The 16,068-nt window shown below is 41.9% G+C and overlaps 1 protein-coding gene across 1 annotated transcript; it reads left to right on the plus strand.

Moving 5' to 3' along the window:
- Positions 1-3,336: 3,336 nt before the first annotated feature.
- On the plus strand, positions 3,337-16,050 carry LOC306938764 (synaptic vesicle glycoprotein 2A-like; the record flags this gene model as incomplete). Its single annotated transcript, XM_079523059.1, has 12 exons — positions 3,337-3,946; positions 5,067-5,247; positions 7,524-7,675; positions 8,508-8,641; positions 9,881-9,970; positions 10,792-10,899; positions 11,437-11,525; positions 11,693-11,857; positions 12,025-12,158; positions 14,379-14,582; positions 14,704-14,863; positions 15,867-16,050. 12 exons carry the CDS (start codon positions 3,337-3,339, stop codon positions 16,048-16,050), a joined length of 2,211 nt encoding a protein of 736 aa, XP_079379185.1.
- Positions 16,051-16,068: the final 18 nt, after the last annotated feature.

Below are 16,068 nucleotides of genomic sequence, written 5' to 3' on the forward strand. Positions count from 1 at the left end.
GTCAAATCTGTGATATCTGATATTCAGCAGGTCCACATACAGTACCTAAATAAAAAGCGCAAAAAGTAGTAGCCATTTTACATGCATCAGTGTTCTCCTTTTATTTCCCCCTTAGTAATTACTTGTGCATCTTTGTGCGTCCACCTCTCTAGTTTATGGTTGCTATAGTGAGACTGCGGTGACGGTAAGTGCTCACCCCAGGGAGTAATGTCTCAGAGATGAGTGTCCTGGGCTTGGTGCCAAATTGATGAGAAATTGTGAAAAGAGCTTTGATCTACTGTGGTGAACGCAAGCCAACAAAAAACAAATGTTTGTATTTATATCCAACACAAAAGCTCAATTTTCCTACTCTACTTTGAAAAGGATCTATTGTATCTTCTAACAATAACCTCTGATTACGCTATAGTCCTAATTTCAATGATTGAGTATGTCTTTAAACCAACATATTTGCAACTGACTGAATTCCAGAATCTAAACTACCACATGTTATAAACCTGCAATTAATATACAGAAATCTCTCCACATTTGCAGTCAGGGGAGATGGTGAGTTAGCATGAAGTCTGTTTAACACACAAGTAAACATTGTGAACCCATGAATAAATAAGGGGAGCAAGCAAACGAGCTTAAATGTAAACATTTGGGAGGCACTGTCTCGGCACATGGGACTTGCTCCATCTGGACATTGTTTGCCAGATCATTAACTGATCATCAATCACCAATAACTGTTTATGTTCCATGACTGCTTGGGTTTAAAATTATGAATGATTGGAGAACTAATTGAATGCACATTTGGGTCAATCTCAATGAAGCTCAGGTTGTGTTCCTTTTTTTTTTTAAGTCACGTTTCTTTAGCAGGTCTGAATCCATTTACACTATGCAGAATAGGCTATGTAATCATTGACAGGCAAGTGGTTGGCATAGCAACAAGAGACATGCGTGTTTTCTCGACATGCGATTGATACATAGACAATCTGACATTTATTTCTCAACAAACTAGACTATATGTTTTGTTCCTACACAAGAATATGACCGTACACGGTTGAAAATGTTGCAAATATCATATGCTATGGCTGCTACTTTTCTTTGCTATAAAAAACATGTTTGAACGCCAATGGGAATATAAGAAGAGAGCATGAAAATAATCCAAAGAAGCCGTGCCGTTTATAACTGGCTAAATAATTAGAGGCATAGAATACAATCTCATATGGGTATAAGTAGCCTAATAAACCTGATACAAGGATACATTTTGACAACCGCACGAAGATAGGATATGCGCCAATCCCCCCATAGCAATGCGTTAATGTGTTTCTGTGAGGGTTGAATAGGGGGGAGGGGGCTTCTCTGATGCTCGCATCATTGCAAGTGAAGTCTAAATTTATGCGCCGTCGCGCGATGGTGTCGCGCGCCGAGAACGGCCCAGAATAGTAGACCTTCAAGCCCACAACGCGTCGCATCCGCCACGCGCTGTGAGCTTGTAGATCGGCTATTCTTCGGCGCGCGACACCGTGCTCCAATCGGCTGGCGTGGTGGACTCCAGTATCTACAAACAGGAGATTGAACAGCATCATCACTCGCTCCACAGCAGCAACAGCTCTGCAGCACATCAGCACACACCACCACACCTCGCTTTACAAACCTAAAGAGGGATCATTTAACCTTTGCACGATCAAGGTGAGACCCTATTTTTTCCCCAGGACTGAAATTAATTCACGAGTGGCTCTCAATGTATTTCGTCAGCTCAAATACATGTAACCTAGGCTAATCATAGCCGATGGGCGTGTTCTTCAACAACTGGCTTCATAAATGGCAATTAAGATATATGGCTGATTTGTAGAGTGGGCCGATAATCGAATTAATAGCTACAGCCAGATCGTGACGGGATCCTCGCAGTAGCCGATGTAGGGAGTACAGGTGTCACGCTTGAAGACACTTGAACATTTTTTTTGTATTATTTTTTTTATTTTTTATATAAAGATGATTCAAGATTGGCTACTGGTGTAACGGCTCGTTTCATCATCACCGTCATAATAATCATCAGTCATCATGCACCACCACATCACCATCATCATTGAACACGTGAATTTTATATCTGACTAGGCCTAGAGCTTCTTACAAATATTGTTAATTTATTCGACCAGGGCATGGTCAGCGCATAAAAAAATTGAATGGGATGTATAGCGACGATATTTTCTTGCACAGCCTTGCGAGAAGAAATATTATCCACACATTCTGCAGATTTGCGAGCTGCATGTGGGGCTGTGTTGGTCGATATTATCTTCAGGTGTCCAGATTGGCACATTCATCACGACACTCGCCGCTGATGGCAATCAAATGCCACTGACTGCGTTAATATGGCTGTCTCTGCCAGTAACGATGATGGCCATCTGCCATATGCTTGACCTTGCAAGAGGAAACTCGCAGTGATGGTGTGTCATCTGGAAAAGTAAATAAAATAGCATTGGAAAGAAAACCGTTCTCAAAACGAGAGGAGAGATCCTCCCTCGCAGTCTTCCCCCATCCATCATTTTTTCCTCACTCTAAAGAAGGCACGTGCCACAGCGCTGCGTTGGTTGGCCACACGCCACAGCCTGAGTGGGCTGCCTTGCCTGCCTGCGATTAGAAGGAGGAGGCGGCTAGCTGGACGTTATACACAACAATGAGCAATTAAAATCCTGCTCTGCTGTTTGAATCATATCTCTTTTGCTTGTCATGTCCATTTCTGTTTGGGAAAGGTTTTTGTGGATAAAGTATGATGGCTCAAGGGCAGGCTACCTGTTGCATAATCTATAGGCCTAAAATGTGTATGACCCAGAATAAACCTAATTGTTTTGAAACCAAGAGGCCATGGTAGGCTCTGTTGGTCCTTGGTCAACCAACCATCCATGACACGTTCTTTCTTTGATGATGCAGTTGGATCATCATATTAGTTGTATAGTTATATTATATTGTAACTAACCAACAAGGATCCCAGAAGGAAATTGCCTCAGGTAGGCTACATGGGAAATGCTGTGTGATTTTACATCCCACTCCCTTTTTAATTTCCAGTACCCCTTCAAACAAACAGGCAAAAACAAATGCAAGAGAAACTGAAAAATATCCACAGCTGTGAAATGGAGTTAAATTGAGTTCACCCATGAGCGTCCCTGATTTAATTCTGTGAAATGACAGCTACTATACCGGTATTTACAGTTGTGTGTTTTTATTTCAGCCAAGAAGACAACTTTAGTGGTTTTGTGAAATAATTCTGGGGATATTCTGAAGAGCAAAACGTTTTAGATTCAGGTGGCCTCTTGGACAAATCTGTGAACACCTTCACATCTGCTGCACCTCTTCAAAATGGAGGAAGGCTACCAAAACCGGACTGCTTTCATAAAAGGTGCCAAAGACATTGCCAAAGAAGTCAAGCGGCAAGCCTCCAAGAAGGTCGGCCGCGGTGCCGACAAAGTGTCTGACGAGTATAGCAAGCGCTCCTACAGCCGATTTGAGGAAGATGATGACGACTTCCCTGCGCAAGGCAACCAGGATGGAGGAGACCACTACCGCGGTGACAGCCAAGCTGCCAATGACGACGAGGGCGGCCACAGTGACTCCACAGAGGGCCACGACGAGGACGACGAGATATATGAGGGAGAGTACCAGGGCATCCCCAGGGCAGAGTCGGACAAGGACGGCCTGGGTGGAGGCCCCGGCTCAGTGAGGGACGGAGGGGAGCAATTCAGGGACATGGGGGTCTCGGAGGCTGAGAGGAGGAAGGACCAGGAAGAGTTGGCTCAACAGTATGAGACCATCCTGCAAGAATGTGGTCACGGCAAGTTCCAGTGGACCCTGTACTTTGTGTTGGGGCTGGCTCTCATGGCGGATGGTGTGGAGATCTTTGTGGTTGGTTTTGTCCTGCCCAGTGCTGAGAGAGACATGTGTCTCTCTGAACCAAACAAGAGCATGCTGGGTAAGGAAAACTCCAGGAAGCTTATTGTTATTATATATATATTTTGCTAATATTAAGACAGTTACTACTAATAAAACCAATAAAAGCATTGTTTGTTTATATAGTGTTTAACCACATGAAAGCCTAACATCCCTATTCAACTTGTAGAGCTGCTATTTTCAGTGCAGAGATTTGATGTAAAGTCATAAAAAAGTAGCGGACCAAGTATTGAGCCCTGGGGGATGTTGGTCAACGAAGTAGGATTTAAGTGGTTAAAGTATGGCAGGGGAGCTTGGATAGACAGTAGGATAGTCAGCCAAAGTAAAAGTAACACCAACATAAAGTTCTATGGTCACGTTACGTGTGTGCAGGGCCGGATTAACACCTCCTAGGGCCCCTGGGCACTGAAACTCGAAGGGCCCCCCTTCACATGCGCACGTAAATCTTTGTGCGCAAAATTTTGGCCGTTTTGGGCCAGGTTTATGCCGTTATATTGGCCTATTCCCGGTCGCCTACCCCGCCCCAGAGTGACAGCCAGGCAGTAACAAACACATTATTTTTATTTGACCCACATAGTAAGCAAATGGGTAAGAGAATTCGCCAGTGTATTTCAGTGTTTTTACCTTTTTTTGTCGAGCCACCTGACTATGGATGGATGGCGGTTGTACGTCTTTTATTACACCAGAATCACCTCTACACCTGACCTCACACAGCCCAGTGGGCCCACCCACCTTGAACAACAGCCAATCTAGCGCATTGTTGCTGCTTTTCACGCAATTGCACTTTTCTTTTTAGACACCATTTATTTCATTTGGATTAGCAAGGCCCCTCACAGAAAATAATAATAATAATAAGCTTTATTTATATAGCACCTTTCATACAGGGTTGCAGTTCAAAGTGCTTCACAGGCAGGACATACATCAAGTGCTTTACAGTTAGGTCATAGGTTATATCAAACACAATGCAAGACAAGACAAGACAGTGAATGTGCATAAAGTCAGACATCGAGAAAATGTCCTTGCTAATCCGAATGCCCAAAGTGCCCATAAGGTAGATCCGGCCCTGCGTGTGTGTAGGTGGTGGGGGAAGCACAGTATTGAACATTTCACCTAACATAACCTATTTGTTGTTGTCCTTGCAGGTCTAATTGTATATTTTGGGATGATGGTCGGGGCATTCCTGTGGGGGGCCCTGGCAGACCGGATAGGTCGTCGGCAGTCTCTTCTCATCTCTCTCTCCATCAACAGTGTATTCTCCTTCTTCTCGTCTTTTGTTCAGGGATATAGCACTTTTCTCTTCTGTCGTCTCCTCTCTGGTGTCGGGTGAGTTCACGGAAATTAATGAATCAAACTTTCATAAAGCACTGCATTGTTTTGTGCCCACAAGCTTAATAACTTTCATTGATGGAGATCCAGTGAAAGGCCTATTGCCCATAACTATTCAAATCATATCTCCTAACTGCCAAGAAAGCTAATAAGTGCTCATCCTGAGTTATTGTATAAGGAAGAGCAATTACACATCTAATAAATGTAGATTTAATGTCATACTGTTCCCATTTGTAATGAATGAAGAATTCTACTGTTTTGCGGAATGAAAAACAGTGCTATATAATCTATAGATTATGTAGTACTGTTTTGCCTTCTGCTCTGGATCCCAACTGCCATACTTGGGGCCTGAAGTCATGTGGCTTTGTGGTTATATCAGTCACATTCCCACAGAGTTTCTATCCTCATGTTCATTGCTAGCCATGATTACACAGTAACTAGAGTATACAGAAAACGAGAATAGTGTTAATGCTCTTGTGACAAAGACCAAATATCTGGCACAGCAAATGAATCAACAAGTGTAATAAATTAAGTGTTAGGGATTCTGTACTTCAGCCAAGCCAGCTTAGGCTAGCTGCCACTAGCTGTGGTTAATGCTAGTCACCATGCCAAACAGAACATTTCTGTTATTCAGTCATGAAGGAAAAAGTGATTTGTATTCTCAGTTCTCACTTGAGTTGCTATTGCTAACAACTTTAACAGAGCTAAGGTTTGGAAGCATTTGATGCTCTTGAAATGGTGTGTATGATGGACGGTGCATGATGGTATGTAATCATATAGGAGTTTGTGATACCTGGTCTGAAATACTGAGGAATTATCCATTACATCTTGCCAGCAACCACCAAAAATCACTAATGTACAACATGTAGTTTAGTGCATATATAGTAGGTGATAATTGGATTATGTGCAGCCCTGACTAGGTTTTGATGCATTTGTTTGATTTCTATTTGATATAGCATAGCTGCTTTTTACCCTCTGATGATGTATAGTACCCAGTGGCGGAAGGTTCCTATAACGGCAGTGGGTGCACCCCCCCCTCCCCCGTTTTTTTGGTACTTTATTTACAGTTTGCTAATAAATACAGTGGTGCGAGCTTTCAGTTCACAGCGATTAACGAACACATTAAATTGTTTCAGCATCTTGTTTCAACATTTCAGCATGATCAATGATCAACAGTAAAGAATTAAATTGTTTCAGCCATAAGCGGCGGGTGGATTTTACCTTTAGCTAGGTGGGACGACGACGACGACGATGCAGATTTATTTATTTATTTCCCCCAGATGGTCTAACAATGTCATGATTTGACCAATTTATTACCAATCTCGTACACCATTGCTCACGAAAGCAAGATCCTTGACCCAATTACAACCACTGCATCTTAGGCCTACCTTTTAATTAAAGTAAAAGTAGTCTGAGGAAAAGGAACAGTTCTGTTCCCCGGACATGGTTTTGGGATATTTTGGCTGAGATGGCTCTGTTTGTCAAGTCTCAAGTCATTGTGGAGATTACCCGGCGGCCGGCGGTGTTGCAGCCCCTCCCCTCCCTCCCGGCTCATGGCTCTTTACAGACGGGCCGACGGTACACAGACAGCAGCCTCTCCGCTGACCGTGTTAGTGTTGTGTTGCTGCAGGAGACGGAGTGTGAATGAACCGTGCGGTCACTGGAACAAAGCCACTGTATTAGCATTTGAATACCTGTTCTGTGAACACCGTAAAGGTGTGTGCCTACGTGACAAAATGACCAGGGGGAGGGGAGCTTCAGCCTTCAGTCAGTGGGTGCTTTTTGGCTTATTATTTTGTCAGTGGGTGCTTGTGCCCTCAAGCACGTTGATAGTACCTATACAGTACATCCATGTAGTCATCATAGATATGTCATAGAATAGATGACTGACATCATAGACTAGTCGCATGTCCACATACAGTATAAACCATCGTGTTATTAGACCACAATATTTGTATTTTTTGTATTTTCATGTTTTTAGTACTTCCTCTCTTGTAAACCTTTGTACTTGGTACCAGGTGACGGACGGTAGAGCTGCAGTGTGAGAAGGGGAGGGAGGAAGAGAATGAGTATTTCACCCACACAATAATCTGGCCAATGCTGCGTACCAAAACCTGAACACAATGAAATCATCAACATCACAAGTTGTGTTTGTGTTTTGCACAGGAAAGTCTGCACAAGCTGTTGTGCATACCTTTCCCGTTGATAAAGTGCAGGATCTTTTGATCAGTATGTGTAGTAGTGCTCATTTAGTTTCTCATCCATCTTTGCAGGATTGGTGGCTCCATTCCCATTGTGTTTTCCTACTATTCTGAATTTCTTGCCCAAGAGAAGCGCGGAGAGCACCTCAGCTGGCTGTGCATGTTCTGGATGATTGGCGGCATATATGCATCTGCGATGGCCTGGGCTATAATCCCTCACTATGGTAAATAAAACAACATAATACCTAACCTAAAGTACCTGTACAGTGGTTACCACTTTTACTGGCAGGGGATCTACTTTATTGTAGGGTAGATGAAACAGATAAAGAAGCATTGTTCTACAATGCAATCTTTCAACAATGTCATGGCTACCTCTGTGAAATGACAAATAAAATGGCCCTATTATTCAGGCAATTTCATGAATGATTTGAAAGTTTATCTGAGCACCATTCTTTGGGCATTACTTAATGCATTAAGGAATTATAATATTACTTTCATGAGGAACAAATAACATAACGCAATATATTATTACTATATTGACTATGTCAAAGAAACTGTTACTTTTTTATATTTAAGCTTCTAAATAATTCATGGACACATGTATATATCTATATTAATAGACTTAGTGGCTAAATCACAATATTAAATAAAAAACGGTCGGCTAAAAAGTTATTTGTGGAAGTACTATATAAAAATAAAAAAATGTAATATAACACATTCCTTTGGCAGATATTGTAACAACATATTAACTTTAATTGAAAGTATTAAGCAAAAGCAACATGCAATACATTTTGAAAGTAACTTCCCCAACAACACTAGTCGAATGTTGACAGCCGATCGGAGATCTCCGCCTACCGATCCGTCTGATGACAAACATCTAACTTGCGAGTCAACTACACCTCTGACTACGGCCGTGTTCATGTTCCAGCTTGAGTCGGAGTGGTATTTACACAGGAAATTAGTATAGTTCATTGTTTGAGCTGAGATTGAATGAGATGGTCATAGAAAAGCGTGAGGCATGTGCTCATCCCTCCCTCCCTCCTTCTTCCCTCACAGGATGGAGTTTCCAAATGGGATCTGCCTACCAGTTCCACAGCTGGCGTGTGTTTGTGCTAGTGGCCGCGTTACCCTCTGTTGCTGCCATCGCTGCTCTCACTGCCATGCCAGAAAGCCCGCGCTTCTATTTGGAGGTAAATATGATGTCTTACAAGAGTTGAGACGAACAACCATTTCAGTCCATAATAATTATCCATAATGTATAAATTATGGATAAGGGGTCAGTACAGATGGGACTTTTTGGGGAGGGGTCAGGATAAATTATGGACTTCTTAAATGGTTCTTTGTCTCAACTCTTCATTACAATTTCAATCTAGACATTTAGCAAACTCTCTTATCCAGAGCGACTTACAATAAGCAATGTAATATACAGTATATTTATGCAGAGAGACAGTGTGGCCTTCCATGTGGTGTGAAAGCAACGGGCTTCACTTTTCTTTTAATATCATCATGTAGGCATTGATGACATCCCATGTGGGGTTTTCAAGCTGCAATCCATAAGTTACATATCGTCGCTGTCGGGTGGAAACCTTATGCCCCAAACTGATACTTTTCCGGCAAATGGAATAGTGTTACATCCAATGTAGTTACTATTACTATGTGCCATAAATAAGCTCTTGATAATACATACTACCAACGTGGGTCTCCCACGTGGGGGACCAAACATGCCGCTCTTCCAAGACAGAATCCCTGCTTGACCAGGGAAGATATTGTACTTATGAACCAACACCAGGGTCAAAATGCCTCAATGGAAGAGTTGGAAAACCTACAACCACTGCAGATGTACAGTTATATTGTGCATACTCTATAACAGCTGTTCCCAAACTGTTTTGGCCATGCACCCCCTGTTACCTCCTGACATAGCTGACGCGTCCCACCACATGGAAATATGAATTGCATATATAATTGCTATACTGTAAGGACATACATTTCCTATGTATCCACATATATGAACCTGAATATGGCTTATATATGCACCATAGGATATACTGTATTCTGCATATATTTGCCATATATTGGCATAATATGTTAATATATTTAAAACAAAACCATAGCACCACCATTAGCTTTTTCATGTAGCGCACATCCTGGAAGGTGCTCACGCACCACAAGGGGTGCACCACAGTTTGGGAACCACTGCTCTACAATAAAGATTGGTTAAAATAACGTTTTATTCATTCAAATAAGTTCCGGATTGCAGCTTTAAACAAATTATAATACCCATGACATAATTTGAAACATATTTGTATGGTTTGGTTGTTTGAAGTGTTGTTTATCCGCTCAAATCAGCAAAAATGAACACATTGAAGTGTTTAAAAATGATGAGCTCTGCTTAAGATAACACATGATTGAATGCTGTCATTTCACAACAGAATGGTAAACACGATGAAGGCTGGATGGTTCTAAAGCAAGTGCACGATACCAACATGAGAGCAAAGGGACACTCAGAGAAGGTGTTTTCTGTAAGTAACATCAGTGTTTGTCTAAGGGCCGATTCATACTCCTATTTTACCGCTGTTTCGGCGCTGTAGTACCGAAATGATTTCGGCTCGTCAGAAATTTTCAGTAGCACCGAAGAGCCGATTTTAGGACGGTACCCGCCCCCCCGAACCTCAAATGACGTTACCTACTTTTATTCGGCTCTAAAATAGGAGTATGAATCGGCCCTTACAAGTTTATCTGTGCTCACTACTCTACTGGTTTATGCTGTCATTTGTTATACTTATACTTCCTATTTTAACATCGTGCATTTTTGGGTTCAGGTGGATAGAGGTGATGGCCTCTTGGTCTTGATATGATTATAGATGTCACAATGGCAAAGCACCCAAATGACCCTAGAGCACTAACATTGGGTGATTTTCACCCACACAATTATGGTTATTGCTGATGTCTGAGTGTCTGGATGTCTGGGTCCTTGGGTACCTTCAGGCTGCTCAGTGACATCATCAAAGGTAGTTTTGTTTCCCTGCCCCCATCCCTGTTTATTTCTACAGGCAGGTTTGAATGTAGGATTGGGGGATTATCCCCCGACGTTAGCGATAATAATAATACACTTTATTTGTATAGCACCTACTACTAGATAGAGAGTAAAACAATTGGGTGAGAGTCTCACCCTACTGTGATGAGACAAGGCTCACATGTCCCAGGAATGGGTGCACCAAAGAAGAAGTTCCCAGCTCCATTATTTTTTTCCTTAAATACTTAATTGTTAAAATGAATTTGATTAAGAGATGTGGAAAATTATACTTGCCCTAGGCTAAAAGGAATGTCTGGTCCATTAAAGGTCACTACGATCAAGACTGTGAAACAGATGGATGAGTTGGTTGACACTGGCACAGACACACCGGTCTGGAAGCGCTACAAGTTGAAGATTATGAGCCTAACCACACAGGTGAGAGGAAAAACAAAACAAGTCTTTCACCATCAGCTAGATCATAGTCAGATATTATCAGTTAGCAATGAGAACACTAGTTTTGTTTGTGCTAAAACGTTACTTTCCGTACATTTCTGCAAACCACTGATATGTTGTGTCAGTGTTACAATATAGGTGTGCCATCAGCAGCGGGCTTGAGCATGAGGTTTCTGCATGCAAGGCCGAACGAGTGCTGCATGAACGGTGTGAAGCCTGCTGCTTCCGACTCTGTGCCACGTGATTTGCATAACGACAGGGACAGAGTAGTAAATAATATGTTTTCAGTTTAATGTACTTTGAATAAAATAAATCGAGGAATGATCATGGGCCGCACCTATAGACACAAAAGATAGTAGACACTCAATGTTAAAATACATCCAGTGTCACAGTTTCTTTTCTTTTTCTTTTGAAATATACAATCATATAACATTTTCTCTGGCAACCAGATTAAACAAGACGTATCAACATCAGCCTTCACAAAATACATTTTACTTACTGTTTGTTGACATGTTATAGGTGCGGAGCAACTTCCTTGCATGCTTTAATCCAGAATATAAGAGAACGACTTTCATGCTGATGGCTGTCTGGTTTACCATGTCTTTCAGGTAAGCCAAACCATGTTCTTAAATATTAGGTAATTTGATACCCTTGAAAATGACATTCCTCAATGGTTTCTTGAGGTGACATAAAGGTTAATGATGATGATGATGATGTTGTTTTGCTAAATGCTACTATCACTTGTGATTTACAATCAACTTCACCATACTTGCAGCTATTATGGTCTGACAGTGTGGTTCCCGGATATGATCAAGTACATTCAGAAGCAGGAATATGAATCACGCACAAAGGTCTTCTCCAAAGAACGAGTGGAGCATATCACTTTTAACTTCACCTTAGAAAACCAAGTGCATCGTGAAGGACACTACTTCAATGATAAGTAAGTGTACTTTGTTCCAGAGATTGAGGTCAGAATTAAAATCAGGTTCAGATCCAGACTGCTTACCCAAGTTAACCTTAGCCATGACATACATACAGTACATAGACTTAAACTAATATAGTAGAGATAGATTATTTACAGTTGTGAATATTTACTTTGTCCCTAAGGTTCCTCAATCTCAAGATGAAATCCATGGTGTTTGAGGATTCCATTTTTGAGGAGTGCTACTTCGAGGACATTACCTCTACCAACACCTTCTTCAGAAACTGCACATTTATTGCAAGTCTGTTTTACAACACAGGTAAACAAAGGTTTACAACACTCTAATTTATCAGAATGAGAATCACAATCAAGTTTATGTTAGCTCACCTGTATATAAACTTGACATGACAATTTTAGGCCCGAGGACCGGGCCTAACATGTATGATAATCAGTAGGGCCGGGCTGGGCCGGGCCTTGGGCAGTCCGCCACCGGGTCGGCGGTGGCTCAGTGCTAGAGTGGCCAGATGGTAACCATAAGGTTGCCAGTTCGAACCCGGGCTCCCCCAGAGTTGGTGTCGAAGTGTCATTGAGCATGACACTGAACCCCTAATTGCTCTTAATGTGCTGGTTGGTGCCTTGCATGGTTTCCGCCGCCATCGATGGATGTGTGTGTGAATGGGTGAATGTAATGCACAATCTATGTAAAGTGCCTTGGATAAAGGCCATAAGCACATCTGTTCAAAGCACTATAGAGCTAACCCTCTTACATGTACGTTTTTTGGATTCTTCCCCCTCTGTATTCATTATGACATCATCATCCAAATGATCAGTTCTCAAAATATACACAGTTCTCATATATTACACAAGGGTTTGTCTCTCTGCATGACTGTATGTGGGAAACACTACTATACATCTACACAGTATCTATACTTGTTTTATACTGTAGTACAGGGGTTCTCAACCCGTGGGTCGTGACACGATACATGGCCAAAGCAATTCCGGGGGTCCCCAGCCAAAAACGTTGAGAACCCCTGCTGTAGTAGGAGACCTGTTGCCATGATGCCATTGGAAATTGTAATAATAATACTATGCTTAATTTTGTGATATGCTGGAAGAAACAGTTGAGCAAATACAGTGGTGATAATTCAGCAGTTTGTGGTAACCACAAATGAGCATCATAAGCAAATGTGATTCAATTATCACATTTTGTGTCTATAACAGAATTTTAATTAAAGCCAGCTGATCCAAATTAAGTATGGTTTGATAGTACAAATAGGCCATTTAATAATTTAAGCTAAACATTTTACTCAAAGGCACACATTAAACGTGTGGCATATTTATTCATTTATTTCTATCTCTAGATTCAATTACATTTCCTAATTGTCTCCACCAGGCCGAAGGCATGGGGAGAGAGTATGTTTTGCACTCCGTCTGTCCGTCCGTGTGTCCGTCCGTCCGTCTGTGACCAGCTAATCTCGGGCACCGTTAACCCGGTCGATGCCAAATTTTGCACACACACTCCCTGGATGCCAACGATGAACCTCTGCCCCAAAATTTCCAGAACGGCCTGTTATAGCGCCACCAGGAGGCCCCTTTGTTCAAAACAAGTTTTTGGACAGTACACCTACAGATTTTGTCCAAACATCACGCAAATTGGTACACAGTCTCTAGAGCCATTCAACGAAACGGGTCTTTCAGATTTCTCAGACTCCATCTTGATTGGCTAAGATTGGCTTCCAAAGTTCGCAGGAGTGCTCAGTTTCAAACAAAATGCTGCAAATCATGAACACATTGTGTGATTTCCGTGAAATTGTGCACGCACATTCCCACTAGGCCAAGGAAGAAATGCCACATGAACATTTTCAACTCAGCCTCATGGTGGCGCTATAACTGGCCGAAAAGTGTTTTTACCTCTAACTGCACGAATCTGTGGATAACTTTGTATGCCAACTCCCTAGAGGCCAAGGAAAAACCTTTTCCTGGAATTTTTCACATCTGCTCTTTATAGCGCCACCAGGAGGCCGACATATGTAAAACACATTTTCTAATATTACTCCTTCAGATTTTATCCAAATTTCACGCAAATCGGTACACATGCTCTCCATAGTCATGTGATCAAGACGGGTTTGTTTGATTTCTCATAATCCACCCTCATTGGCTACGATTGGCTTCTAAACTTTTCAGGAGTAGCCCGCTTTGTACCCGTTTTGTACAAATCGCCACAACTACTCAACGCAGCATCCGATTGTGGTGAAACTGTGCATGCGTATTCCCACTAGGCTTTGGAAGAAATGCCACTTGACAGTTTTCAAATCAGCCTCATGGTGGCGCTACAACAAGCCACGTCTCACACACACACACACACACACACACACATTTATATTGCTCCTAAACATTTTGCCAAACATCACACTCACACTCCTATCCTCCTTGTGGAGACCTGTGCCCAGAAGGGCACTTTTTCTAGTTTCCTTCTGCTGAGGATTCAGTGCAGCATAAAAATTAGCACATATCCTCCATCTCTCTCTCCTCTGTTTAGATTTGTTCAAATACAGGTTTATCGACTGTAAGCTGGCGAACAGCACCTTCCTCCACAACAAAGAGGGCTGCATGCTGGACTTCAGCGATGACAACAATGCCTACATGATATACTTTGTCAGCTTCCTCGGCTCGTTGGCCGTGTTGCCAGGCAACATTGTGTCGGCTTTGCTGATGGATAAAATTGGCCGTTTGCGGATGTTGGGTATGTCACGGATTTTAAACTCTATTAAATTCAAGCAATTGCTGTAGGATATCCGCTTGGGTCTTGAATTATGGCCCTGTTTTTTTAATAGTAATTATTTTGCCTTCTCCTCTTACCACAGCGGGCTCCAGTGTCATATCTTGCGTCAGCTGCTTCTTCCTGATGTTTGGCAGTAATGAGTCAGGAATGATCGCCCTCTTGTGTCTGTTTGGTGGTATCAGCATTGCCTCATGGAATGCCCTAGACGTGCTTACCGTGGAGCTGTACCCCTCAGATAAAAGGTAACAGGTGGCCACCCTCAGATGAATGTGTGTTTTTGTGTGCACCATAACACTTGAGTACACTACTGTAAGTCATACAAAAATGGAAAATGATGAGGATGTACTTATTTTATTTCAATTTAGAGCGGTGATATATTTTGGCTCCATGCCTTCATCAGCGTAATGAGCAATACAAGACAGCTGTGTCAATAATAAGGGGACCTGGGTGAACAGTTAATGTGGTCCGGGTAGACCTGGGTGAACACTTAAAGGGTTCCAGATCACAATCTGGTATGTATTCTAGCCCTGAATAAACCAAGAATACAAAAAACAGTACCCCTTTCCCTTTTACCCTGCTAAAGGGCTTTTCAGACGTAGAGTGACACAACACATGTGCTCTCGCTTGGATCTGCGTGATCGGACTGACAAATAAAACTGATTCATATTCTAGACCAAATATCAACGTTTTACCACATAGATTTCACTGATTTAGAAAAGGTCTTTATATTCAATTGCTCCTAATATGGAGAATTGAGCATTTATTTTGTTAATAAATTCATTAATTAATTAATTACTTAATAATGTATACTTTTATTAATTCTTTGCATGGTACCAAAATTGTACCTGCTTCACGATGTCATAGATCAAGGGTTCTCAACCTAAATTATTTTGGGGGTCGCCAGGTTATTTTCTGAGGAAAGAAATAAAAAAATAAATGAATGGCTGGAAAATGGAAATTAAGAGTTTACATAGGCCTATGTACATGCATAAACATTCCTTAATGATTATATCTGGTTTCAGTATTTATTTATGATGTATTTTCTCTATTAGTAAGGTTATTGTAGCCGTCAATTTGTATTGGGGGGCGGGGTGGGCGTCGCGAGACATGACCAAAGCATTTCCGGGGTCCCCAGCCAAAAGGTTTGAGAACCCCAACTAGATAAGTCAATGTTCCTAAGATCATCTTAGTACATGGGAATTGCTCTTGATGTACTATATTTTCCCCTATTGTCTTTTCATCCAGGTGCACAGCATTTGGCTTCCTTAACGCTCTGTGCAAGCTGGCTGCTGTCCTGGGCATAAGTATTTTCCAATCCTTTGTTGGCATCACCAAGGCTGTGCCCATCTTGTTTGCTGCCGGTGCCCTTGCTGCAGGTAGTTTCCTTGCAACGAAGTTGCCTGAAACACAAGGTCAAGTGTTACAGTAAAAGTGAATAACCTCCTGA

Source organism: Electrona antarctica (assembly GCF_951216825.1).
Source record: "Electrona antarctica genome assembly, chromosome: 15".
Lineage (NCBI taxonomy): Eukaryota > Metazoa > Chordata > Actinopteri > Myctophiformes > Myctophidae > Electrona > Electrona antarctica.